The sequence below is a fragment of the Daphnia pulicaria genome, chromosome 8, assembly GCF_021234035.1.
Source record: "Daphnia pulicaria isolate SC F1-1A chromosome 8, SC_F0-13Bv2, whole genome shotgun sequence".
Lineage (NCBI taxonomy): Eukaryota > Metazoa > Arthropoda > Branchiopoda > Diplostraca > Daphniidae > Daphnia > Daphnia pulicaria.
In genome coordinates, this window is record NC_060920.1 from 2,230,278 (window position 1) to 2,255,958 (window position 25,681).

General features: G+C 47.9%; 3 protein-coding genes across 6 annotated transcripts in view; 2 read left to right on the top strand and 1 right to left on the bottom strand.

The window, feature by feature from the left end:
- Positions 1-1,861: 1,861 nt before the first annotated feature.
- On the top strand, positions 1,862-18,192 carry LOC124312266 (titin-like). 3 transcript variants are annotated; one of them, XM_046776730.1, is made up of 29 exons: positions 1,862-2,350; positions 3,799-3,921; positions 4,000-4,178; positions 5,076-5,326; positions 5,397-6,037; positions 6,101-6,229; positions 6,298-6,420; positions 6,486-6,845; positions 6,915-7,091; positions 7,168-7,366; positions 7,439-7,737; positions 7,797-8,069; positions 8,138-8,519; positions 8,581-8,723; positions 8,790-9,121; positions 9,196-9,407; positions 9,480-9,779; positions 9,844-10,013; positions 10,100-10,228; positions 10,319-10,474; positions 10,575-10,755; positions 10,840-11,021; positions 11,109-11,911; positions 11,985-13,623; positions 15,536-16,061; positions 16,144-16,785; positions 16,865-17,107; positions 17,190-17,669; positions 17,765-18,192. In XM_046776730.1, the coding sequence occupies exons 1-29, from the start codon at positions 2,177-2,179 to the stop codon at positions 17,767-17,769; spliced, it is 9,453 nt and encodes a 3,150-aa protein (XP_046632686.1). In that variant the 5' UTR covers positions 1,862-2,176; the 3' UTR covers positions 17,770-18,192. The 3 variants fall into 3 exon arrangements, with proteins under 3 accessions (XP_046632686.1, XP_046632685.1, XP_046632687.1); XM_046776729.1 differs by having other exon boundaries at positions 17,770-18,192; XM_046776731.1 differs by lacking the exons at positions 1,862-2,350; positions 3,799-3,921; positions 4,000-4,178 and adding an exon at positions 4,709-4,969 and having other exon boundaries at positions 17,770-18,192.
- LOC124312445 lies at positions 13,662-15,116 on the bottom strand. Its single transcript, XM_046776959.1, has 2 exons — positions 14,963-15,116; positions 13,662-14,884 (listed from the first exon to the last, which is right to left on the bottom strand). The coding sequence occupies exons 1-2, from the start codon at positions 14,972-14,974 to the stop codon at positions 14,072-14,074; spliced, it is 825 nt and encodes a 274-aa protein (XP_046632915.1). The 5' UTR covers positions 14,975-15,116; the 3' UTR covers positions 13,662-14,071.
- Positions 18,193-22,603: 4,411 nt separating the features above from the next.
- The window catches only part of LOC124312263 (titin-like), a 66,538-nt gene continuing 63,460 nt past the window's right edge, over positions 22,604-25,681 (top strand). Inside the window, exon 1 of one of the 2 annotated variants that reach the window (XM_046776719.1) lies at positions 22,604-23,300. In XM_046776719.1, coding sequence (XP_046632675.1) covers positions 23,111-23,300 — 190 coding nt within the window. In that variant the 5' untranslated portion in view covers positions 22,604-23,110. The remainder of the gene's footprint in view (positions 23,301-25,681) is intronic. The other variant, XM_046776721.1, reaches the window with a different exon arrangement.

Sequence of the window (25,681 nt, forward strand, 5' to 3'; positions counted from 1 at the left end):
TATCGAGATGAGGAAGCTGGATCCCCATGATTGTCAGTTTCGACTCTTCTACTAGCGCGGCACTGGACTGTAAGGTAACGGAACACATCTAGGCGATTCGATTTCTCAATGGCACCTAAAAAATGTCATTTGAATTTGAACTCGTTGTTCTGGGTGTTGACATGAGTGCTGCGTAGTAAGTAGTACCGTCTTCGTAGGGGTGTCCACAAAGAAATTTCCTACCCCTCCATTTCCATACGAAGCGATACGAAGATACTCGTACGAAGGGAATTCGGTAATAGTACGCAATCGTGACGTACTATTACCACGGTAGTAGGCCTTATTTATTAGTGGATGACGATTGAGGCCGAGGGTTGCCCTTGACGCCCTTGACTGAATTAATCTTGTCTGGGCTCGTCTGGGCTTGGCCAGACTTGTGAAAAAATTGATCGGGAAATCTAGCGGTTATTTTAATTAATCATTATTTATAACTAGATTAAGTATGTGTGATGTAGTATAGTTGAGCGACTGACTAAACGTGCGATGGGATGAAAGATCGAGACCAAACTCAGACAATCTTTTTTAAAAATAGCAAAAATGGATTCGTAGGTAGGGTACTGTACTAGGCCCTTCGTACCTCGTAGGCCTATATACATGCAGTAGTACCCTCTTAGGGGCATTCGGCAAACCACTACTAGAAAAGGGGTAAAAGTATAGTTTATCCGAAATTTCCAAGACTTTTCCCGCCTTCGTTCTTTAAAGTTATACGCACGAGTTGCATTGGCGAAACGTTTCTGAGTTCTGCTGTGTTTTCTTATCTTGGGAGGCAGTCCAAGAGTCCAGTTGTCGGTTATTTTATCAGTCACGCAGTCACTTCAACCGTTGAAGTGAGTTTGAACTTTGTTAATCAGTTCAACGTTTTCTCCTTGTTTACGCATTTTAAAGGCTTTGTAAGGCTATCGCTAGATGGCGTTTGAAGATAAGACATCCAAAATAGACATTAAAATAGAGTAGCCAAGTCAATTTCAATCTAATTGGGCGAAGCAATGATGTTTGGCGTGAACTTTGTTCATATTAATGAGGAAAATAACATTCGGGAAATAGCAATATTTCAAAAGTATCAAATCTTTTAACTATTTTACGAATTGTTTGACAAAAATAAAAACGAGGAAGTTATGGATGCTCTCCGGTTCAATTTCTCGGTAAATATTGTCGAATCAAATCCAGCTGTGACGGAATAGAATATTCTCAATGAATCTTGACATTTTGACCTTAACCCGTTAACCGCTAAAGATTCATCCTCCCTATTCTACATCCGCGCGATCCTACCCTGCATGTCGCCTGTCAACACACGGAAACTCATTAACCACCGAAACTATACTCGTCCAACGTCTCTATAATGTCCTTTTTAAAACAACAACTGGAGGACTCATTTCGATTACCTTGTACAACCTTAAGCCGACCTAAGCTTAAGCAATTGGGTCGCCGATCACCTGGAATGGTCTAACCAAACTAAATCATCATTAGGTAGTAATACGTATTTGGGCCTGGTATGAGCGGCATTCATTAATCTCGTTTAAGAGTTCCAACAGTTGAGATTTCGACAAAGCCACCAGCCAGTGCTATTGTTTTCCCTCCGCGTGAAACCCCAACGGACGCATCGTGACAGCCCAACCCAATCAAAAGAGTCTGCCAACAACATGCGCACAGGCCGAGTCTGAAATCTATACAAAAGAAGATAGTCTAGTTGTTAATGTCTACGTGTTGTGTACAGTGCGTCTCTCTCGGCGCTTCGTCTATTAATAGAACGTGTCAAGCTTTTTATTTTTCCTTCTTCCTTTCCTTGTGGTCGCGCGCGCGGGCATCAGGGGCGGCCAGAAGCGGTGCCGGCCCGAGAGAGGCGGCCAGTTCCTCCCCGACTGGCACGGAGTCTGGACGCGGGGAGATTTTTATTGTTGGTTTTTTTTTTCTCTTTCCTCTCGCCTCCCCCTCAATCCACATTTCCCCCCTCCCGGCCTCCCCCGTGACTCTCTCGACTTTGGCCCAGCAGTTGCGTGAGTGCCGGGCCGTACGGAAATATCACGCTGGGTGTGGTTGGTTCCCAATTTTTTTCTTTTCAACTGGCGGATAAATTATCATCCGCAAAAAACCCACGACGAAGTGTTGAAGAAAATAAAAACGAAAATAAATTTGTGACATGGCGGAAGCCGGTGTTCCCCAAGCGTCGTCGGCGGCCCAGCATTCGCTCCAGCGGCAGCAGCAGCAGCGATCGTCCGGCTCGACCTTGTCGTCCCATCCGCCAGCGACGACGACCATTTCGACCATCGCCGTCCAAAGCGGCGCCACTCGCATTGTCGTCGCCCTCCTCCAGGTGACAAAATTCAAATCATTTTGCTATCCAGCAGGCATGTTGCCCAGCATCCAGCAGCAGCCTCGCTGCATACATGTGAACTCAGTTCAAATTTAGGACGTTTGTTGGATATTACATATCAAGTGGATGCTGGCGTCAAAGTCATCCGTCTTCGAGTGTATAGAGGCGCAGAGATTTTTCTTCTTCTTCTTCTTCTTGTGTTCCAGTGGCGCATAACTTTCTCCGGCTCTTGTGGGGGCTCTCCTCCTCCTAGGGGCGCCCCCAATCCCGAAATAGAAATCAAAATAAACTCCAACTAAAACACAAGAGGAGCGAGGGGGGAATGTTGAGTAGAACGGAAACGGGTGGGGTGGGAGAACACGTAATAACAAGGAAATATATCTAACATGTAAGCACAACACACGGACCCCGGTGTATATATGTAGTACCACGCGAAAATGCTTGTGATTCTTCCAGAATAGAAAATCATTCGAGGTCTCGTGTCTCTGATGTTGATGATGCCACTGTGTAACTATGCGAATTTTCTGATGTTTGGCCGTCGCTCCAGAATTTGTCGGAGGACATTCCAGACGTTTGCCGAGCGATGCGTTTGGGTTATCTGGTCGAGTGGACGTGGAATGATTACCCATTGGAGCAATTCAAAATGTCCTCCAACTACAGTTTCGCTTTATTTTAATTTTCAAAAATTGAAATTTAAGCGCATGAAAAAAAAAACCTTTTTTTTTCTTTTCTTAAAAAAAATAAAAATGTTTTGACTGTTCCAGTGCTGGGCATTTTAACACCGACCCCAAATAGTTAGACTGTAATAACTGTTGAAAAAAAAAAGAACTTAGCTCGGAGAGATTATATACCAGTTGCGCGTTCCAGAATTGCTTCTGCTGCTGGGGAGTGAGTGGGGGTGGGGGGGAATGTTGACGATAATGATGCTAAGCAGATGAAGCAGTCAAGCGCTTGCACAACAGTCCCCTGCTTTTCTGAACGTTTGTTATTCTCGTTACGCCGATGCGCACACAGTCGCACGCGCAAACGAGGATTTATTATCGTCTCTGCTGTGCTGCGATGTCACTTTAATGGAATAACTCTCGCGTGCAGCCAGCCCAGCCCCAGCAGCACCATCTCGCCTAGCTGTGTGTAATGGGCGTCAACATTCGTGTCTATTCTTCACGTTTCGGATGGATGGACGGAACCGTTTATCGCGTTCCGAGTCGATCCCCAAAACTGATGATCCCGATTCCGTCCTATATGGGTATGGCATTCCCATCTGTTGAAGAGATAGCGCCTGTTCGTCTTGTATTTTTCTTTCTTGAGGATAAGACCGTCGTGCTCATGTCGGTACCTCCTTCTGGTTTTTTCTGTATACATCGATCGTGTTTGTTGATTCACGCTTGGCTACATTCTGTCTCTCTTGAACTTATGTTCTACTTTCTGGGTTGTCTTTCCTTTTCCAGAGCAAAGAATGGCTGGAATTGCAGGTGCTGGAAATGAGCCCGGACATGACGAGGATGGGCGATTGCTTCGTGACGTCATCCGATCTTCTCATGGCCCACCAGGACGTTCTCAAGAAGCTTCAGGTACATCAAAAGTCGATAGTCGATAATAATTGAGACATCAAATTCAAATGGCGTTTTGATATATGGTGATGTTTAAAGAGCAAGCAGAGTCCGGTGGAAGAATTATTGAAACAGGCCGACCAGCTGATTGCCAGTCAACGACCCAGGGCCGAGGTCTACGCGGCCATGGCCGAATCTTTGGGCCAGGCCTGGAAGGATTTGAATTCTTTCCTGGAACAACGCAGGGTCATCCTCGAGTACAACGTCGCCTTTCACAGGTATATATAATTGAATCAAATTTATGGCCTCAATTACGTCATCAGTCAACTCTCTCTCAGCGCGTGAGACCTCATAAAAGAGACTTATGATCCCCCCTCCCGTAAACAGTAAACGAGACGACTGATTTATTAGCCAACATAAAATTTTATTATTTTATTTGTATTTTGGCGGGTGATTCAAATCGATTGTAATTTTTTCAAACTCTTTCGTTGATTAAAAAAACAAATTAACTCAAGTGGATAAATTAAATGTGGCCGAATTCTTGTGGGAGTTATACAGGTCCCCGAATGTTGTTTTCGTTATTCTCTTCCGGGCACCGGTCCAAGACTGTGCGGGTCCGTTTGAAAAAAATAAAAAAAAATAAAATTTGCTTTCCGAGTTTTTAAGGATTTTCTATTTTTAAACCGGGGCGAGTTATTTTTTCTTTCCCGTCTCAAAACGACCAGTTTGCTGTTCTATAGCGTCGCAAAAATTGAGAGCTGCTGCTGGAACTGCTGCTGCTCTGCAGTCGGGACCCATTGAAATGAGTCAGTCACCAGAAATCCTATGACCTAGGAGCATCACATTTTTTGAAGTGCGTGGGGGCTGTGCAAAATTGTCTTTCAACCAAATTATTTCCCCTCCAAACGTTTTCAAGTTGTATAGACACCATCTAATTAACATATGGTCTATATATACCGGACCCATTTCCAGCTTGACGACGGGTTCAAGTGCAGCAGCAGGGTGGGGTACTGGTGCTGAACATGAGCGGCAACAAAAGCCTGTCCGTCCGCAATTCCGCTTGGTTCATGTACGGGAACTTTCCTCTTGAAACTCTCCAAAATCCCTCACGAATTTTTCTATATTTTACATTACGAGTGAGGCCCTTTTTATTATTATTTTGTGTTATCCCATAGTCACGCTGAGGATGTCATCGACAAGCTGGCCAGCTTGGATCGGGAGTCGGCCGCCACGTCCACCTTGCCGTCGGACGTCGACAGCATCAAGCGGCTACGCACCAGAATAGAAGAGAGTCGCAAATCGGCGCTTGAGAGCCTCCGGCTGGCCCTACAAGATGGCGAAGTCCTACTGGAGAAACTGACGGCCCTGAAAAATCTGGGCACCCTAGACTCACGGCCCGGCCACATTTTGACGGCCGTCAACGCAGGTAATAATCTAATTGCAGCTGTCGTTTAAAGGAATTGAAATTTTGTTTGTATTCCGGCCGGAATAAATAGCTTTGAACCAAGTGCGGAGGTGGTTGGAAGCCCTTCATGATCGTCGGCGTCGATCCGAGACGGCCTTCCAGCAGCGACGGGCAGCTCTGGATCAATGGTCGGAGGTGTGTTCGTTGCGGCGCGATCTGGCGGCCACGGAGAAGCGGCTGGAAGCGCTGGGCCGGAACGGCAGCACGGCGCTGGGCGACTCTTCGGCCACGGCCGAGCTGCTCCTGTTTGAGCACAACAAGATCACGCCCGAGTGCAAGGAGCTGCAGGAGCGGACGCTGAAGCTGACGCACCGGGCCGAGGAGCTGCAGGGTCGCTGGCGCAACGAGCTGGGCGGGGCTAACGGGGCGGAACAGGTGCGCAATGAAGCGTACGCTTTGCTGGACAAGACCAGCGAATTCCTGGAGACGGTCGAGCAGAGGGAGCAGCTCCTGGCCCAGTCGATCCACTTCTTCAGAGTCGCCGCTACGGCCCTGACCAAATTGGACCAGCTGGAAGTCCAGCTGACGGCCCATCAAGTCCCACCCGGTTCGGCCCAGTTGGCCCAGCTTCACGCCCAAGTCTCCCGGGCGCTGGAAGACGCCACTGCACCCGCCCTCCATCACGGATATTCCCTGCTGGACATTGTCGGCCGATCCCATCCAGGCGCTGAGGTGCGGAATTTAAATTTAAACAAATTAACCTGCCATTTTTTAATTCAATTGTAATTCAATTAGGGTATCCGGAAAACGGTGGAACTGATTGAAAATCGAGGCATCCAGCTGGGCAGTCTGTGCACAGCCCACAAGGAGGAGAGCCTCCGCATCTCGCAGGCCGTCCGCAACTTTATTGAACAATACGAAAGCGTAAATCTAAACAAAAATCTAATAAAATTATTTAATTGTAATGAAATTAAAATTAATTCTTTTAATAGTTGCAATCGTGGCTGCTGGACGTGATTGAAGGATTCCTGAGGACTCACACCGACATGCGGGGTACTCTGCCGGAAGCCAGGGATGTGCTGGACTTGCACATTCAACTCTACAACGACTTGAACGTAATCTAAATTAAATAATACTCAAAGCTAATGAAATTAATTTGATTTATTTATTTAAAAATTAGATGAGGGGAAGTGAAATTGAATCTTTGCTGAGGTCCGTCAATCCGCTGTGCGAAATGGCGGAAGAGGCCCAGGCTCACGAGGTCCAGATGAAGGGCGACGTCCTGCATGACACGTGGAAGCGGCTGGGCCGGGCCATGGCCGACCGGGTCGAATTGATGCAGGCCTACGTCCGGCTCCACGGACTGGCCATGGCTGTCCAGGAGGCCTGGGACGACGTCGAGACCAGGTGTCAGCAGCTGGACGTGGACGAAGAACCTTCGGCCGCCATCCGCCAAGTCGAAGAAATTTGGCTGGACGGCCAACAGAAATACTTGCAGCTCAGCCAACTGGGCCGCAATTTCATGGCCGATGCCCTCAAGGTATTTTACCCTCAAATCCATTTTCCGGCCATATTTCAATTACATGAGAGCGGACAAACATTTTTCCAGATTTCCGACCGATACCTGGACGTGAGGAAAGCCTGTCTCTGCGTCGAAAGTCTCCTGGAATACCTGGGCGGCCGGCAATTGACTGTCCACCGCATCCAGGAGACCTGGATCGAAACGGTGACGACCATCCAGCACACCCGTCACGAATGGAATCATTTTGTTAGCATCATCCAATCGGTAATTCATTAATTTGATTGATTTGATTTCCATTTTATAAAATTGAAAATTTGAAATTGCCGGGCAAATAAAAAAGGTGATGGAAATTCACGAAGAAAAGGAACAGAGTCTCTACCCGATGCTCCCAAGGCCAGCTGCCCATCAGCCGGCTTGTTCGGCCATGGTAGAATTGCTGGACGAGAGTTGCCAACGCGTCGTGGCCGAGTGGTCCGCCACTATCGACCAGCTGGAATCGAAAAAACTGGAAGCCGAACAAGTCCCTCTGCCTCCGGCCGGTTAATTCTTGACATTTTTCTTTAAATTGAATTTTGAAAATTTTAAAAAGCCCGCGTCTGCGTCTGATCTAGGTGGGAATCAGGAAGACCGGTCCAAGATGCTGGGCGACGTTTCGCTCCTCCAGCAGCGGATGCAGTTCCGGCTGAAAGAGTACAAGACTCTGGTACAGATGGGCCTGGCGCTGTTTAAGAATCTGGCCGAGGTGGAGTCCATGATCGAAATGATCGACCGGAAACAAATGGTTTACAAGACGACGGCCGAAGTGGACCAGGCCGTCAAGGACCATCAAGTCACCGTCAACACCGTCAACGAATTGATTAAAATCACCCGACAAGAGGCGGACCAGCTCATCCATCTACTTCAGGATCAGGTAATTTCTAAATTTGATCTGGTGGGAATTTAATTATAGTAAAATTTGATTGGCTAAAGGAACCGCCGGGAATCACTCAGTCGGACGTCCACCTGATCGAGTCCTATTTGAAAAGGACGGAAGAATATTGGGAGAAGAGCTGGAACGCCCAGGAGAATCGACTGGCCCGGCAGAGGCAGCGCTGTCAGTTCAACAGCGATTTGCATACCATCAACGCCCAGCTGGACGACCTCAGCCACCAGCTGGCCGCCATGAGAGGCCAGTACGGCTCTTCGCTGGCCGCCGCCAAAGTCACTTCCCAGGCCTTTTTCCAATTCGAAAAGACCATCGAGGTAAATAATAATTCATTCAACTTTAATTCGATTAAACCAAATTTGAATTATTTTATCATTTTCCCCAGTTGCTGGAAGTTCGAATCGGGACGTTTTCCAGCACGGCCAAGAAGATCATCGACGAAGAGGAGGAAAAAGAGGACCGGGCCAGTTTGGAGCTGGAAGTGTCTCAGATGAACCGGAAGTGGAGCAGCTTCCACCGGGAGGTGGGCGAGACCCGTCAGCTCATCGACCTCTCCATCGATTATTTCACGCTGGTCGAGGAGGTGGAGCAATCCTTCCGGACGGGCAGTCAGGTCCTGGTGACAGTCGCCAGGAAATCCACCCAGGTCAAAACGCCGGAAGAGGCCCACACCCTGTTGAGGGAAGTGGACGGTTTCATCAAGCCGCAAGAGGTCCAGCTGGAACACAAAATCACCAAAATATCCCAGCTGGCCATCCAACTTTACGGTTTCTCAAAATTGATTTTCAATTACAATTTCCAGTTTAATTTAATATTTGAATTGAGCAGGCCAAGAAAGTTCCAATCGCATCCAGCCGGTTTTAAAGGAGAACCGGAGCATGCTGGACTCGTTTTCCGTTATGAATTCAGAGCTGGCCACTTTGGCCATCAATTTGAAGGCGGCCGAAGACGATCGTTTCAAACAGGCAGAGGTTTGAATTAACTCAAATGATTTCGAATTTAAAAAAATGAAATTGAATTGACTTTGATTGAATTAGACGCAAGCAGCTGTGCAGGAATCGCTGGATGCAGCCAGGGCCGAAGCGGCCTCGGCTCGAGCGGCCGCCTCCGCTGCGGAAGAGGCCCGTAGGGCGGCCGAAGCGGCCGCTTTGGCCATGAAGGAAACGGCGGCCGTTCCGCCCCGACCTCCTCTACCGGCCAGCATACCCGAACTGCCCAGACCCTCGGCTGCGGCCCTGGCCGCCGGAAGAGCTCCGACTCCTCCGAAACGGTCCAAACAGACGGACTCGCCCGTCGAAGGGCCGGCCTTCACCACTTTGCTGGAAAACGCCACAGTCGAGGAGAGCAAATCGGTCCAGCTCAGTTGCAGGTCCGTCGATTTCATTTCAATTTTTTTGTGTTTTCTGCTGGCCCGTTAAATTTAATCATTTCTTGATTTTATAGGGTGACGGGCCAACCGACTCCATCCATTTCTTGGCTGAAAGACGGGATGGCCATCACGAACAATCCCGACTACCAGACGACGTTTGACGAACGAGATGGCACCTGTTGTCTGACGATCGAGGAAACCTTTGCCGATGACTCGGCCCGTTTTACCTGTCAGGCCAGCAATTTGGCCGGCTTTGCCCAGACAACGGCCGTTCTCCGCGTTCAAGGTGATTCATGTTTTCTCATTTTTTTCCCACTGATGATTTCATGATTTTTTTGTTTTTTGTTGGGCCGTTTAGAATGCCCGGAGGATGTTTTACTACCCCCGGAGTTCGTGGAGCCTTTGATGGATTCGACGGCCAGGGAAGGCCAGCCTCATCAACTGAGTTGCCGGGTGGTGGGCGTGCCGGCCCCGTTGATTTCGTGGTACAAGAACGGCGTCTGCGTCGATCACTCGCGCGATTACATCATCACCTACGACGACGGCCTGTGCCAGCTGGGCTTCTCTCAGGTCTTTGTCGAAGACGGCGCCATCTTTGAATGCCGGGCAGTCAACGAGGCCGGCGACGCCGACACGGCCGCCACTCTCATCGTCGAACGTATAAAAATTCATTTTAAGAAAATGAAATGAAAATGAAATTTGATTTGATTTAAAAAATTCAGCGCTGGAACCGACGGAAATTCCGGCTTTCAAACCCGGTTTGAGCAGCAACGTGATGGCCCGAACCGGACAGAAAGTCCGGCTAGAATGCGTCGTCTCGGCCGGCCTTCCCAGGCCGTCGATTCTCTGGTTGCACAACCACAAACCGGTCAAAGAAACCCGAGACATTAAAGTGAGAAAATTAAAAAAAATTCAAATTCAATCAAATTAAACGGACCAATTAAAATTTAATTTTACAATTTTTTTTTTCCAACCCAGACATTGGTGGAAGGTAATAAACATTTACTGACTATCACCGAGGCGTTTCCCAAAGATGCTGGAACGTACACGGTGGTGGCCAGAAACGTGGCGGGCGAAGCCACGACGACATGCAATTTGGCCGTCAAGGTACGTCTATATAATTAAATTCCAGTGAAATCGCGAGAAGGAGGAGGGGAACTCGTTTGACGTGTTTTTTTTTTCTGATATGCAAATCAGGGCCGGGTCCCGACAGAGACGTCTGACTCTGAGTTGGCGTCTGATATGGAACCGATCAAACCGGGCATCCAGCAAAGTCTGCCGGCCAGAATGACGGTGAACGAGGGCGACAAAGTGCGAATGGATTGCGTCATTGTGGCTCAACCCGAGCCCGAAGTAAGTCCAGGAGACGACGCCCAGTCATTAACATTCAACAGTTTTTAAATGATGGATTGATTTTGGCACATTTTTAATTCATTTTGAAATGATTATTTAGGTCATTTGGTATCACAAGGAGCGCCCAGTCAAAGAGTCGAGCGATTTCCAGCTCATCTTCCAGGGCGATCGCTGCTCTCTCATCATACGGGAAGCTTTCCAGGAAGATTCCGGTCTCTACAGAGTTGTGGCCGTCAATTCGGCCGGCGAAGCGTCCAGCCAGTGTCAACTCGTCGTCTCTCGTAATAATTCATTCAGCTCCGCCCATTTAACGCCATAAAAATTAGGACAGCATTTATTTCATTAATTTATTTTTGGCCCAGCAGCCATGGAAGAGAAACGGGCCGACGGGCGGGAATCAGCGGTGGCGCTGGTTTCGCTGACTGCCCAGCCGGACCCGACGACAACCGAGCCGCCCGTTTTCAAAAAGGTTTTCGGCAACGCTACCGTCGAAGAAGGCGGGCCGTTAGTCTTTGATTGCACCATCACTGGCCGTCCCACGCCTCAAGTCCGTTTTATTTTTTTTACCTGATTGCCTGAGAGTTTCGTGCGTAATTAAAAATCTTGGCCGTTTCTGGTTGTTGTTGCCCAACAGGTCCAGTGGCATTTTAATGACCAGCTAATCAGGCCGTCCAGTTTCGGACCCAAAATGACTCAAATCGGGGAGAACCAGTACCGGTTGTCCATCGGGATGGCCCGTCCTGAGCACGCCGGACGCTACAAATGCGTGGCGGAGAGCGAGTCCGGAGTGGCCACTTGCATGGCGGACGCCACGGTCCAGCCGAGGAAGCAGGACGACTCGTTTGTCAGTAGGAGGGCCGTCTTCAGTCAGTCCAGCACCGTCGTCAGCAGCAGCCAAGAGAGTAACTACCGTTCGGTGACGAGACAGGTCCAGCAATCCATCACTCAAGTGTCTGGGCAAATGGCCCAGCAGACGGCCACTGAGCGGACGGAGGTGGTCGAGAAAGCCGAAGGAGATGACGAGCCCGTTTTGTCCGTCAAACAGAGGGCCAGTCTCTTTGCTGGACAGGTCGATCCGGCAGCCGCTAAAGCCGGCCCTGTCCAGCAGCCGGCCAAGAAAACTCAACGAAAAGACGTCGGCCCGAGATTCGTGACGGCCTTGACGGGCGTCATGGTCGAGCCGGGCGCCAACATCCAACTGGAGGGCATACTGGACGGCCATCCGGTGCCGGACATCAAATGGTACAAGAACGGCGTGGAAATCATCCCGTCAGACGATCAAGATCGGCTGGACATTTCATCGGGCGGCCAAAAAGTCCGTCTGTCCATCCAACAGATGGAAGAATCCGATGCCGGAAGATACACCTGCACGGCTAGGAACTCGGCCGGAACGGCCAGCAGCACGGCCGATGTCGTCGTCCGTCGAACTCAATTCCCGTAATTTTCAAATTCTTTTCAAACTTTTAATTGAAATCCAATTTTAATCAAATGATTTGCGGATTGATTCCAGGCCGGTTTTCGGTAGGCGATTGCAAGCCCAGACGGTCCGTCCTGGATCGCGGATCACGATGGAAGTCGAAGTGACCGGAACTCCTCCGCCGGAAGTCTCTTGGTCTAGAGACGATCGTCAGTTGACATCCAGCGACGACGGCCGAGTGTCCACCAAAGTGGAAGGGACTCGCCACTGGATCGTTATCGCCAAAGTTACGGAACTGGACGCCGGAAGGTACACGGTCAGGGCCCTCAACCGAGCCGGAGAGGCCATCAGCACGGCGGAATTGTTCGTCTCGCCGCCGGCCGTCGTCCTTGTCGAAGAGCAGCTGGTCAGCCGGAAGCATCCGCCGCTCAAAGTGGACGTGAGCGTCAAACCGGCCGATTTGCTGCCGGAACCGCCGCCGGAGGTCCTTTACGCCCCCAAATCGGAAACGCCCAAAAGCGGAAGCTTTTCCGGCGCCCGGGTTGACTTTGCGGAGAAGACCCGCCTGCTGGAAGAGGCCAGCAAAATCGTCAGCCCCACCGAAGTGCCGGGCCGGATTCGACTTTTGCCCATGCCGTCGTCCGATTCGGAATCTCCTCCGCGAAACATCCGCCCAACTCCGCCGCCGGAATTGCCACCCCGTCAGCCCAGCCTGGAATTATCCAAGTTCGAGCCTTTCCCGGAATTGGAACCCTTCCCCTTCAAACCGGATCCTCCGCGTCCGGAAAAGAAGAAATCTTCCGGCGGTCCGGCCGTCCGGAAGCCGGGCAAATTCGTCCGCGGGGAATCGCGTGAGAGCGACTACGAAAGCGACTTGGAAGGTGCCCGCATCACGCCCAGGTGGGTCCCGCCGGGCAGCGACACCGACACGGACACGGCCAGCTACAAGAAAGTCAAACCGAAATTGGCGTCGGAGGGCGAGCGGACCAGCCGGGCCGTCTCCAAGGAACCGACTCCTCCCACCGAATTTGAAATCCCGCCCGAAATGGAAGGGCCTCCGCGGCCGAAAGTTCTGCCGCTGGATCCGGAATTCATCGCCTCCGTCGCCAAAGCGGAAGAGATCCAGCAAGTGGTCGTTCCTTTCCTGGCCGCCGCCCAGCAAACTTTGCCCAGAGTCAAGTCGCCCAAACCTCCGTCGGCCGAAGGACTGGCCATGGAGAAAGCCTGGGTGCCAAAACGGGTGGAGACGGACTCGCCCAGCAAGCAGATGTCTACCCCGAAATTGTCCAGCAGTCCGGTCGGTGCTGGCCATGTCAAACCTTCGCCGAAAGCGCTGGAAATGGAGAAACAGTGGAGCCACCGGTTTACCAGCCACAATTCCAAGATCTGGCCGCCGCCACCGCCGGACAACGAGCCGCCGTCCATCCCGATTTGGAATGCCGGCCAGCCATCTTCTTCTTCCTTATCGAGCAGCGTGACGATGGAAACCACATTGATGACTGCCCAGCATCTGGTGGAAACGGTGAGCAAGAAAAGCATTTTGAAATCGTCGACTGGTCCAGCAGCTGCTGCTGGACCGGAGCGACGCGTCAAAATCCAAGGCGACGGGAATGACGAAGTGGCCGTCGACGTGGCGAAGGCTGTCCCAGCCGTCATCTCTTCTTCGGAGCCGGCCTTGAAGTTGGAACCACCACAGGCCAGCAGCCGGAGCAATAGCAGCAGCGCTAAGGAGGTTGGTTCACACATGATAATAAGACGGGCAAGACAAGATTGAAAACTCCCATTTTTATTCTCCTTTTTGGTGTGTGGTGGGTGGGTGGGTGGATCTTGATTTATTTGCCAAGGACGGACGCGTCCTTCAAATGGAATGATTCCACGAATCCGCATCTCGTTAGTAACCGGGCGCCAAGCACCTGCTCTTATTGCTCTGCTACTTTTGATTGATTTTCTTTAATTCCCCATTTTCTTATATTGCGCATTGAAATAATCGGATGATGGAAACAAAAAGGGAAAGTGGAAAACTGGTTTTTTTTTATCTTTCCTTTTTTAGTGAAAAAGTTTTTTGTATTTTGGAATTTCGAAAAAAAATGCGGTGGTGCAATCATCATTGGAAGAAAAAGAAATAATGTCACAAAATAGAAAAGAGCACAACACCTGAGATGAGATTTGAAACCGAAAGTTTAGTCGACGCGGTAAGCGGTGGCGTGGCCGGGGTTCAGGATGGTCTTGGTCAAAGTGGCCTCACGGACGGGCACGGCCGGGGCGGCGTAGACGGCCGGAGCGGCAACCGAGTAGGCGTAAGGGGAAACGGCGTAGCCGGGGTAGGCGAATGGAGCAGCTCCGTAGTTCAAAATTTGGCGTTTAGCACGGACGGCCGGGGTAGCGGCGGCCTTGGCAGCGGCCACAGCAGCGGCGTGATCGGCTTTGGCAGCGACAACCTCGGGGGTGTCCTGGACTGGGGCCGGAAGGGCGACAACAGGGGCGACTCCGGACTTGGCAGCGGCGACAGCGGCGGCGTGATCGGCCTTGGCAGCGGCAACTTCGGGAGTGTCCTGGACCGGGACCGAATTGTCAACGGGACCGACGGGCAAGTTGTTGGACAGGACGCGGAAGCCACGGGAGTCGGCGGTGTAGGAGACACGGACTTCTTTGCCTTCCGGGTTGATGTAAGCATAGCTGCCGATCTGGTTGCCGAAACCGTCACGGAGGTTAGTGGCGGCCTGTCCGGGGTGAGCGTAGCCGAAGCTGGCCTGGCCGAGCTCGTCCTGGGCGTGGTACTGGGTGGCCGTGTATGAGGGGTAGCCGTAAGCGACGGGATAGGCGGCGGGGACGGCGGCAGTTGCGGGGATTCCAGTGTAGGCCGTGGTGGCACGAACTCCGGCGTAGGGATAGTATCCACCGTAGTTTCCGTAGAATCCAGCATATCCAGCATATCCGTATCCATTCCAGTATTGAGCTTGGGCGGCAACAGCCAACACCAACAGACAGGCAATCTGCGTATGCATAGGAAAACCATCAAAGTAAATTTTCAAATAATTGAGATGAAATAGAAATTTGAATTGAGTTATTACCGTGGACTTCATTGTGATTCTCGTGAAGATTGAAGAGCTCGAGGAGGATGCTGTTGATGGACTGTGACTTGACTCTTTTATAGTCGCCCACCTGACTGGTTCGTTTAGCAATCAAGCAATAGGGGCGGGGTAGTATAGTATTCCTTTGTCCCCCCCATGACCACACCCTGAATTAGGGAAGATGGGAAAGAAAAGGAGAGTGGCTGTGCATGTGCAGCTGAAGATTCGACATTCGGACGGCCTTGCTCCGGGCGAAGGCGTTGCACCGACTACGCGCTGACTTATTCCTCCGCTGTTGAATACGTCGTCCCCCCCGCCGCCGGCCAGAGACTTTGCCCAGTCGATTCACCTTGAAAATTCCCAAACAAGGGCCACCCCCATCACTCACGATCTTTTTATTGATCCATTTCCGGGTTGGCTCCGTGACCAATTTGCATGTCCGCGTCCATCGAATTAATTTTTTTTTTGGCCCGTCGCAGACAATTGAATTCAACTGATGATCCGTTTAACACACGCCATCGATCAAATATTTTGTAATTTTTTAACGTTTTTATCCGCTTGGAAAAAAAACAGTTTGAACCTTTCCGCCAATTGGAGCCGTTCCCGTTCGAGCCGGACGCCCCCCGCCCAGCCGAGGGCATCAAGACATCGTCGGGAGGGCCTCCGCCCGTCGTTCGCAGGCCGGCCAAGTTCGTTCAAGGGCAGTTTGTGGAGAGTGACTACGAGAGCGAACTGGAAGGCTCCCGCATTCCGTCCAGATGGCAACCGCCGGGCAGCGACACGGAGGAAACGTCCGGTGGCTACAAGAAAATCCAGTTGCCCATCAAATTACCCGCCGACGACGTCAAGCCGGGCGAGTCGAAACAGCAGCAGCCGGACAAATCGCCGTCACCTCCGTCCAAGTTCGACGCCAATCCGCCGCAATTCGATGGACCTCCTCGGCCGGAATTCAAGAAGCCGTCGCCGCCCATCCAGTCGGAACCTAAGATTCAACCTCAGCCGGAAGTGTTTCAAAGAAAACCGTCCATCACGGGCACGGAAACCGTCCAGCGGATGCAGATGGAAGAGTCGACCCGCTTCAGCAAACGATTCGTCACAGGTAAAATTTCATTTTTTCGTCTCATCCGGAATTTTGCGGATGTCTAAATTTCTATTGCCGGAATTTTGTTTTTGGTTTTCAGTTGAACAAACGACGAGAACTGTCCAGCTGCATCCTGCTGATCTGGTCCGTCCGCCCACCCAGCCGGTAGTTGCTATTCCGCCGGTGGTTATTCCACGACCCGTTGATCCAGCACAGCCGCTGGAACCGTTTCCGTTCGTACCGGATCCTCCGCAGCCGCGCAAAGTCCATTCGCCCATGTCGTTCGCCAGCAAGCCCAGCAAGTTCATTCCGGCCGGATACAGTCGGGAGAGCGACTACGAAAGCGATTACGACGGGGCCAAAATCCGGCCCAGGTGGACGCCGGCCGGCAGCGACGCCGAATACGAGCCGGCCTACCGTAAAGTCCGGCCGCCGTCATCGACGCCCGGCGGCAACGGGAGCAAAAGGGCCGCCAGTGGGGCAAGGTCTCCAACGCCGCCTTCCGTCTTCGATCAGCCGCCCAGTTTCCAAGGCCCACCTCGCCCAGTCATCAGTCCGACGGATGTGATTAAAATCAAATCCGCGCTTCAACAGTCAGAGGAGAGGCCCGTCTTACTAGTCAAACCCAAAGCCATACGGCCACCACCGCCGGCTCCGGCCGTCTCACAGCCGGCCTTGCAACCGGCCGAGGAGCCCATTTATTCTTACGCCGAACCGCCGCCACCCACGGCCGCCGCCGCCCGTAAATGATTTGACCTCCTGAAAAAAAAAAAAAAAATTTTATTCATTAAATTAATGGCGTTGATTTTTAATTGGAACAGAGGAGAAAGCGGCCTCCCATTTCAGTCAAATGTCGGACGCTTTCCGGACAAAGGCCCAGCATTTCGCCCAGCAAGTCATTTCGGATGTCAAAGCCAATTCGAGTCTCGTTACCAGCCCTACCGAGCCGACGGCGGCGGACCAGCCACCGACCGTTGAGGCCGTTCCTGCCGTTGTCGTCCAGCCGGAAGTGACGGGCAAAGAGCCTCAAGCCTATCACGAAGAAAGTCGCCAGTCCGAGTTTGGTAGGGAAAATGACTTGTATTATTTATTTAATTCAGACTACAAGATTGTGTTGGCTAAAAATATTTCTGGAACAATTTATAGGTACTAAACATATCGATCCAGATACCGGCCTGATTTACTTCAAGTACGATTTCGGCTACGAGTTTGGGCTGGTGCTGCCCGGCGAGCCCCAAAAAGTGGACAAGATTGAGACCAGCATTGGCAAGGAAGGTACCATTGAGCTGCCAGTCCTTCACGAACAATCGGTGACTCCAACTCCTCCAGCCAATCCTCCAGCAGCAGCAACGGTCCCAGCAGCAGCTGCTGCAGAAGCACAGAGTCCCACGAAAAAAGAGATACCCAATTTCAAGCCAAAGAAGTTCACTCAATTCAAAGCCGCCAAGTGGGAGCCTACAGACAGTGAGCTGTCTGACACAGAGGGCAGCAAGGGGCCTTCACGTTACTATGAAGAGAGGAAGCAGAGCTACAGCAAATTCCAGCCTCCAGAGCACAGCCCCAGCCCGCAGTCCCTGGCCTCCACATCACCCCGGAGCAGCATCACAGGACCTACAAAGCTGCCAGGTATATTATATCTCTCTCAAACCTCCACATGTATGAGTCATGGCTGTTGAAGTTACTCACCAGAGTTTGTTTACTTTCACCCATTTTTGAACCAGAATAGAACTGTGACCAATCACATCTTTAACGGTTGGAGGGGAGGTACACCCAAACTGCCAGTCCCAGGTGAGACATGAAGAATGGAGAATGTTCTAATGTGACGAAACAGCAGAGCAGAAATACCTTTTAATTTAAGAAAAAAAGAATAACAATTACGATTCTAGAATCAGCTTTTATACGTATAAACAATTGACTTGATTCATTTACTCTTCTTCTGTATTGGAATTCGGCCCTATTTCTCTTGACATTGTTTATCATCGACTCGCACAGAATTTGTTTGTGTTTCTCCCAATTTTGTTTCTTTCTTCTTTCTCCCGTTTGATCCGAAATTCTTGTTTATTTTGGCTTCGGGTCTACATCTAGTGGACATTGGTAGAACTAAACCCTTTCTCACCTGGAGACGATTAAATAAATACACGAAAAAAATGAAAAAAATTTACTCTAATGAATAAAAGACAAATTCTAAAATTAAAAAAATATTTAGTTCTTGATGTTGATAGATTAATTTTGCTCGAACGGAGAAAATGAAATACTGCAAAAAAAGAAAACAAAAACTGTCGTCTGCTAGTTTTAAGAATCGATTTTTAAAAAATGTTTTGTCGATCGAGGTTTCAAATATTTATTTTTTTTTTTTCTATGTAGAACTTAATTTAATTTGCTTTGGACTCTATTAATATCGCATTAGACTTTTGTTTTGAATTCCCAGACAAAAAATAAAGAGGCAAAAGACAAATACAAATAGATCTAAAACCCTATATCATGGTCTAGTGGTTAGGGCGTCGGCATAGTATGATACTAGTTCAATGATTCAATGAAATGATGGAATTGTGATACTAGTTCAATGATTCAATGAAATGATGGAATTGTGATACTAGTTCAATGATTCAATGAAATGATGGAATTGTGATAAAGTGATCATACCCTTCCATGACCAGGGGGCGTCGGTGGGTAAAATAATTGATGAGTTATATAACCCGCGGACGTCAGCTGTGATAAAGGGACCGTTGGGAGTGAAACGGTTGTAGAAGAGGCCTTCATTGAGTGGAAGACTCCGACGAATCGAAGGAGCGAAAGCTTGTCTTCGAATCTATCATTTTGGCATTATTTATTTAAAAACTGCTATTCTCATCTCAAAAGATTAGATTGTTTTTGTTATGTTAATTGAATATTTTCCTAAATTATTAAAATTTCATTTTCCCTAACAATACGTGGGGAATTAACGAACATGTTGACATCGAGGTATTGTCAGCGGGTTCAAAACCTCAAACATACTAAAAAATTTTATGGTAATAGATTTCATTCTAACTGATTTTATTTCGATTTCTGACACGTTTATAGTTTAAAAATGAAACATTTAAATTTTTCGTAAAAAAAATTAGATAAGCTTAATCAGATTATCGGATTGCAACACGATACACATTCCCTATTGTTGGTACGGGAAATACGGCCAATAAATTATTTTCAAATTTCAGATTATATTATTACTTTTAATTTAATTGTCTTAGAACTTAGATTAAATTCCCAAAGGTACAGCAAATAGAGAGGCAAAAGACAAATATAAATAGATCCGAAAACTATTAATAGTTGTGCGCCCGTGGTCTAGTGGTTAGGGCGTCGGCATAGTTATGATACTGGTTCAATGAAGTTCAATGATGGAATTGTGACAAAGTAATCATACCCTTCCATGATCTGTGAGCGCCTGGGTATATAATAGATAAGTTATAACCCGGACGTAAGCTGTTGATAAAGTGACCCGTTGGGAGTGAAACGGTTGTAGAAGAGGCCCATTGAGTGGAAGACTCCGGCGGAATCGAAGGAGCAAGAAGCTTGTCTTCGAATCTATCATTTTGGCATTATTTAAAAAAAAACTGCAATTCTCATCTCAAAAGATTAGATTGTTTTTATGTTAATTGTTCCTGTTATTTAATAAAATAAAATAATAAAATTTAATTAATTTCCTCCAACGATACGGACAACAATATTGACATCGAGGACATCCTGTCAGCAGTTCAAATCCTCGAACACGCTACATTCTATTTTAAACGTAGATTTCATTTTATAACCGATTTTATTTCTATTTCTGACACGTTTATAGTCGGAAAATAAAACATTTAAATTTTTCGTGAAAAAATAAATGTAGATGAGCTGAATCAGACTATTGCAACAGTGATTATTCATTCCCCATTGATGATACGAATAATACGGCCAATAACTATTTTTTTTTAAATTTCAGACTATGTTATTATTTGTAATTAATTTTTATTTAAAAAAATGTGTAATTCAATCAATCTCTTACGATAGTTGATGTGCATTTTTTAGTTTTACTTTGAAAAATCCGACTCACAAAATTGGGGTGCTATAAAACACTCGTTTGTCGGTATTTATAGGTAAAGAAAAAAAGTTCATTATTTCGAAATGGGGCAGGCAGCAGCTGGCGGGAGTTGCCAATGTTTTTGCGACATTTTCGCCCCCTCCTCCTCCTCATTTTCCTCCGGGGGGCTGCTGGGCTGCTGCTGAGAGCGGCGCTCGGTTGCGGCGGATGAATCACTGAGATCGCAATAATAGACGGCGGTCAGGGCGAAGGATCGAGAAGAAGTTAAGAAGATGAGAGTGTGGTGGCCTAGCTCTCTTTCGGTTCTTTCTTCATACGAAACGGTGTGAGTGTGTGTGTGTGTGAGTGTGTGTGTGTGTGTGTGTGTGTGAGCCACCGTTTTAAATTTAGAACTCTCACTCACGCCGGAGGAGCAAATGGCAAGCGGTCGTGACAGCCGCCTCTACCCACACGTGTGTGTCGTCGTCGACGAGAGAAGTTTAAGAGTTTGTTTAGTTTGGATGCAAGGGAGGAGGAGAAAACGACGACGACGTCGTCGGGAGAGTCGATGTGCGGAATTCCAAAACGGCGCGTCTCACTAACCTTTCTGGCCTTTTTTGTTTTATTTAAAAAAGAAAAAAAAAATGAAAAATTCCTTTTTTTTTTATTTTGTTCAAAAATGGCGCCCAATTAACACACAAACGGCCTTTTTTTGAAACATAAAAAACATATTATATTCCAGTTCAACTGGATTATATATACGTACGGCTAGACTGCTGCTGCTGGATGGATCGTGTTCGTTGGTCTGGGCGTTCAAATCCCGACGTTGTACTACACACGACCCAGTAAAAAAGTAACTCGTAGACGACCCCACCTTTTCTTTTAAAAAAAGATGGAAGAGATTTTCGAGAAATCTAATAAAAACTCTTTTTTTTTGTTTTTCTACCCGACTTGATTCATCCGAGTCACGTGATCTTGACGTCACTGGAGGAATTTTCTATCTTAGCTCTCACAACACACACACGGGTCAATTAAACATACTATGCACGATTAGGAGCTCTAAAGAATATACAGTATAAGGACCCCAAAACATTTTGACATATTTACCTGCCGGCCCGGAATATCAGATCAAAATTATTTAAAATCAAATCAAAAATTGTGGGGGAAAAACCAACAAATGAAAATCCCCAAAAAGAGATCCGATGGATGGATTATTGTGTATAGCTTTTATTTTATTTTTTCTCGGGGGGGTCTATCTGGTTACCTTTTATGGTCTTTTGAAAGGGGAGGTGTACACATGTCCTTCTTCTTCTCTTCTCAATTCCTCTCTCTTTTTTTCTTTCTTTTTCTTTCTTTCTCTATACCATCCGGCGTGGTTGTTTTATTTGCCCGCGTGCGTGTGCGTGTTCGCTTGGATATATCCTCCGTCTGGTTCACATGTTCAAATATGGTCACACATTTTCGGGGTTCGTTTTTTCTTCTTTCCTTTTGCATTTTTTTTTTTCACCTACAAAAGAAAAAGAAAAAAACGAATTTGGTTTTTCTGTAGAAGAAGAGGTTAGAACTGGTGGTGGTGGTGTGTAGTGGTGTATATAGTATATACACACAACTATAACCAGTTGTGTTGTTGTTGTGTTGTTCGCCCGGAGCCATTTTGATATGCCGGGACACACTATACATGTATATATAAAGTGACGTCATTCATTTCTTTTCTTCTCTCTCTCTCTCTCCTATTTTTCCTTTACCTTTTCAGAATATCAAAATGGGAAATATCTCGAATGAGAAGAAGAGAGTCTGGAGAGGTTCTCCATAATCCCACGCGCGTCTTCTATCTCTTCTTCTTCTTCTTCTCCCGCACCAAAACACAAATCGCCCAGCAGAGAAGAAACAACAACAACCAAATCTCTGTCCAGTCATTTGTTTTGTCTTTGATTTTTGATTTGTTTGGCTGGACAAACAAATCTAATTTTTTATTTTTAAAAAAAGAAAAATTGGAATGTCGTTCAAATTCAAAGTGAAGAATATAAAAGTCATTGTGTCGATTGTTTTTTAAATGTTTTCTTCTTCTTCTGCCTGACTCTGAGCCTGGGTAGAATGGGGAGGGGGGGTCATCACCGGCCGGCCCTGCACTTACTGGTCCAGTCTCCCTAGGCTTCTTCTTCTTCTTCTTAGATGCATTTAAGCGTCTACACGAAGGAAAACGTCGGAACGGGTTCGGGCGTGAGTCAGCTGTGAAGAGAAAAGAAAATGGCCCAAACGGCTGGAAAAGAAGAAAAAAGAAGTGGGGAGCTAAGAGAGAATAAGAGAAAAACGGACAAAATAAAAAGAAACCAAACGAAACGAATGCCAGGAGAATGAGAGAGAAGAGAGAAAAACGAATAAGAAGGTGGAGGGAACTATTTTTTTTTTTTTGGGTAAGAAAAAAAAAGAGGGAGGAACACAAAAACTGACGAGGAGGGAGAGAATGAGGAGGCCAGGCCAGCCACCACCACCACTACAGCCCTCCCATCTCTCCCGGTTGTATAAGTTTACCGTGTGGGAGCGGGACCGGCTCCAGTGGCCCCCCAGAGCTGGAACCGTGAGCAACACGTCGACAACAGACAAAACAGACACACACAAACGCTAAGAGAGGAGAACGTCCAACAAAGTCAAGAAAAAGAGAAGTCGAGATTTGGTCGATTTTGAAGGAGCTTCAAAATCTACTACCCCGACCACATCACCCCAATCAGAAAAGAGGAGAAAGCTCAACAACAACAACAACAACCGACATTTTTTTTTTTCGTCCAGTTTCTACGTCCGTTGTGGCCGGGAAAAATTGAGAGGTTCTCCCCAACCACCACTACTGGCAACTGGAAAAAAAAATTTGATTTTGCGGGTGAAACAGAAAGAAGAAAATCCAGCAGCTCCGAGTTTCATTGGAAAACAAAAAAAAAGAAGAAAATTTTTTTGTCATTTTTTGTGTGTTCCGGTTTGACGACAACAACAACAACAACAACAACATCAACAGCAGCAGCAAGCAAAAAAATTGGAGGAAATGTCTCAGCGGTCAATAGTGCCGGCCGAGAAGCAGCAGCAGGTCCTGCTGTCCCAGCAGCGGACGATGGAGCAGCGCTCGTCGGCCTCGACCACGACCGTCCGTGAATCGCACACCCGCGGCCAGGAGACCCGCGTCGCTCAACAGACGTTCACGTCCCAACAGCAAAGCTCCAACACGACTCACAGAGGTTAGCCAATTTTAATTTCAATTTCCATTTTTTCAATTTTAATTCCGGACGGATACGAAAAATTCCCAATTCAAAAAGACCGAGAGAGAGAAAAATAAAAAAGAGAGCCGTGAGCTGGAATATTTTTGGGTGTGTGTGTGTGTGCGTCTAGGGGGTGGGGAGAGACACCCAAAATAGATGCTGAGCTGGGCCAGTACAGGAAAGAAAAAAAGGAATTTTTTAAAATTTTTATTTTATTTTCCCATTGAAAGAAAAAGGCGCAAAGTTTAAAAAAAGGGTCTTCACTCCGGGAGAGAGAGAGAAAAAAAGAGATATGATTTCAGTATTTTTCGCCACTAATTGTTTCCCCAAAAGAAGAAAAGGGAAACAGGACAAAAAAGTAGCAGCAGCAAACAGCTCGTGGTGGGTCCGTCACCCGATACTCTGGCGGAGAGGTGGTGTAAAGTCAAAAAAGTTCTTCTTCTTCTTCGTTCTTCTTCTTCTTCTTCTGGGTTCCTCACTCCAACACAACCCGAAATGTGTGTGTGTGTGTGTCTATTGCTATGCTATAGACATGTTTGGGAAGGGGAAACGAGCCGAGCCAAAGACGGGCAGAAATCCCTGGAGCGGTTTGTTTCCTTCTCGACTTTCTCTCTACTCCCCGTGTGCGTTCGTTCGTCTTAGCTTTTTCTTCTTCTTTTTCTTCTACTTCGGAATAGTCGACAAAAGAAGAAGATGGCGGATAAAAAGACGGGTGGGATGGAAGACAATCCGCCCGTCGCTGCGTTCGTGCATGTTTTTTTCTTTCCCTCCACCGTACATGTCTAACCCTCAATGACTGACTGGGCTCAAGAAAGAAGAAGAGAGAAGAAGAGAATGGTGTCAAATCTGTGCATGGAAGAAAGAAAGAAAAAATACACCTGGGACGGGCCAGCAGAACGATCTATGCTAATGACACGCACACGCCGCTGTGTGTGTGTGTGTGTGTGGAGAGACTCTCTTCTCTTTTAAGGAGATTTTGTTTTTGTGTGTGGCTGCTGCTGTTGCATCCAGCCGAGAGAGAGAGAAGGGGGTATACACACACAGAGTCAGACGGACGGACGGACGGGAGAGAGAAAACCGGCGCAGCTCTCTCAGGTGAGTCATGGGCTTTGACTTTAAAAGGTCACAAAAACGTTTCGCCAGGCGAGGAGAGTAGGAGGAGGGCCAGCAGCAGCAGCAGCAGCAGTTACTAACTTGCAGCGAAAAAATATGTTTATGCTGTACACATAGACACACGGGGCCCGTCAGGTGCTATTGCGCTCGCCCGTCATACTTTGGAGGTCTATCCCTGCTGTCCATTCTGACGGATAACTTCCAACTGTGAAAAGACATTTGATCTTCATTTTGGGCCCTTCGTTTGGAAAGAAAAAAAAAAAACAAAAAAAGACGAGAAGCTGAAAAGGAACTTTCGGTCATTGTCATTCATTGAAATCTCAGCTGACGCCGGGCCGGGCCGGGCAGAGAGAAAGTTGGCCAGCCGAATCCGATCCAGGTCGCTTAAATGTATACAAAGGAGAGAGAGAATGAGAAGGCCATCATCTGCACAATCGAACTCGAAAAGTTGGATGACCGTTTCATTCCGATCGCGCGCTGATTTCTTTTAATAATCCTCATCAAAAAAGAACAAACGCAACTACTCAAATAAAAACCCCACTAAAAACCCTCGGAAGAAAGTTCTCAGCTACGAGCAAGGCTACGAGATGGCGAATTGGAAAATTGATGATTTGGCCGGGCAACGGGGCCCAGTTGCAGCAGCAATCAACAACAAACTCTATATAACAGTGTGTGCGAGTCTCAAATCCCCCTGCTGGGCTCTGTGTACTCCTACTACACGGAGTCTGAGGAGGAGAGTTGCGCTGGCTCAGAGCTAAATTTATATATCACATCTCTTTAGAGCAAAAGGAAACTTTTCAACTAACACAACCAACCAAGAGAGAGAGAGAACGGCCAGCCCAGCACACACACACACGGGAGAGTCTCCGACAAAAACCCCAGCGCGCCCGAGTGTGTTCCAAAAATGGACACGAGAAAGGCGAGATGGGGGGGGGGGGGTCTCGGTTCTTCTCTTTCTCTTCCCCAAATCACCAGCGGCTTTTGCACCAACTTCGACTCTCTCTCACTCTCTGGATTTATATTTTTAACTCCGTCGAGGACTCTTGCGCGTGTATTATACACATCCGGGCCGTCTTCGCCAAATAACCAACAACCTTTTTTACTTCGCTTTTATTTTTTTTTATTTTTCTTATTTTTTAACGCCGCGTCAGTACAACCCACAAGAACGACAACCAACTACATATTATTACCCAATTATTTACGTAATATGATGTGAGAGAGACCCCCAGCTCTATTCTTTTCGGATG

Excerpts from the sequence above, each read along its gene's own strand:
- LOC124312266 (XM_046776729.1), top strand. The coding sequence starts at position 2,177 with ATGGCGGAAGCCGGTGTTCCCCAAGCGTCGTCGGCGGCCCAGCATTCG. Across the intron at positions 9,780-9,843 it reads CGCCACTCTCATCGTCGAAC|CGCTGGAACCGACGGAAATT; the intron begins GTATAAAAATTC and ends TAAAAAATTCAG. Across the intron at positions 13,624-15,535 it reads ATAGCAGCAGCGCTAAGGAG|TTTGAACCTTTCCGCCAATT; the intron begins GTTGGTTCACAC and ends GAAAAAAAACAG.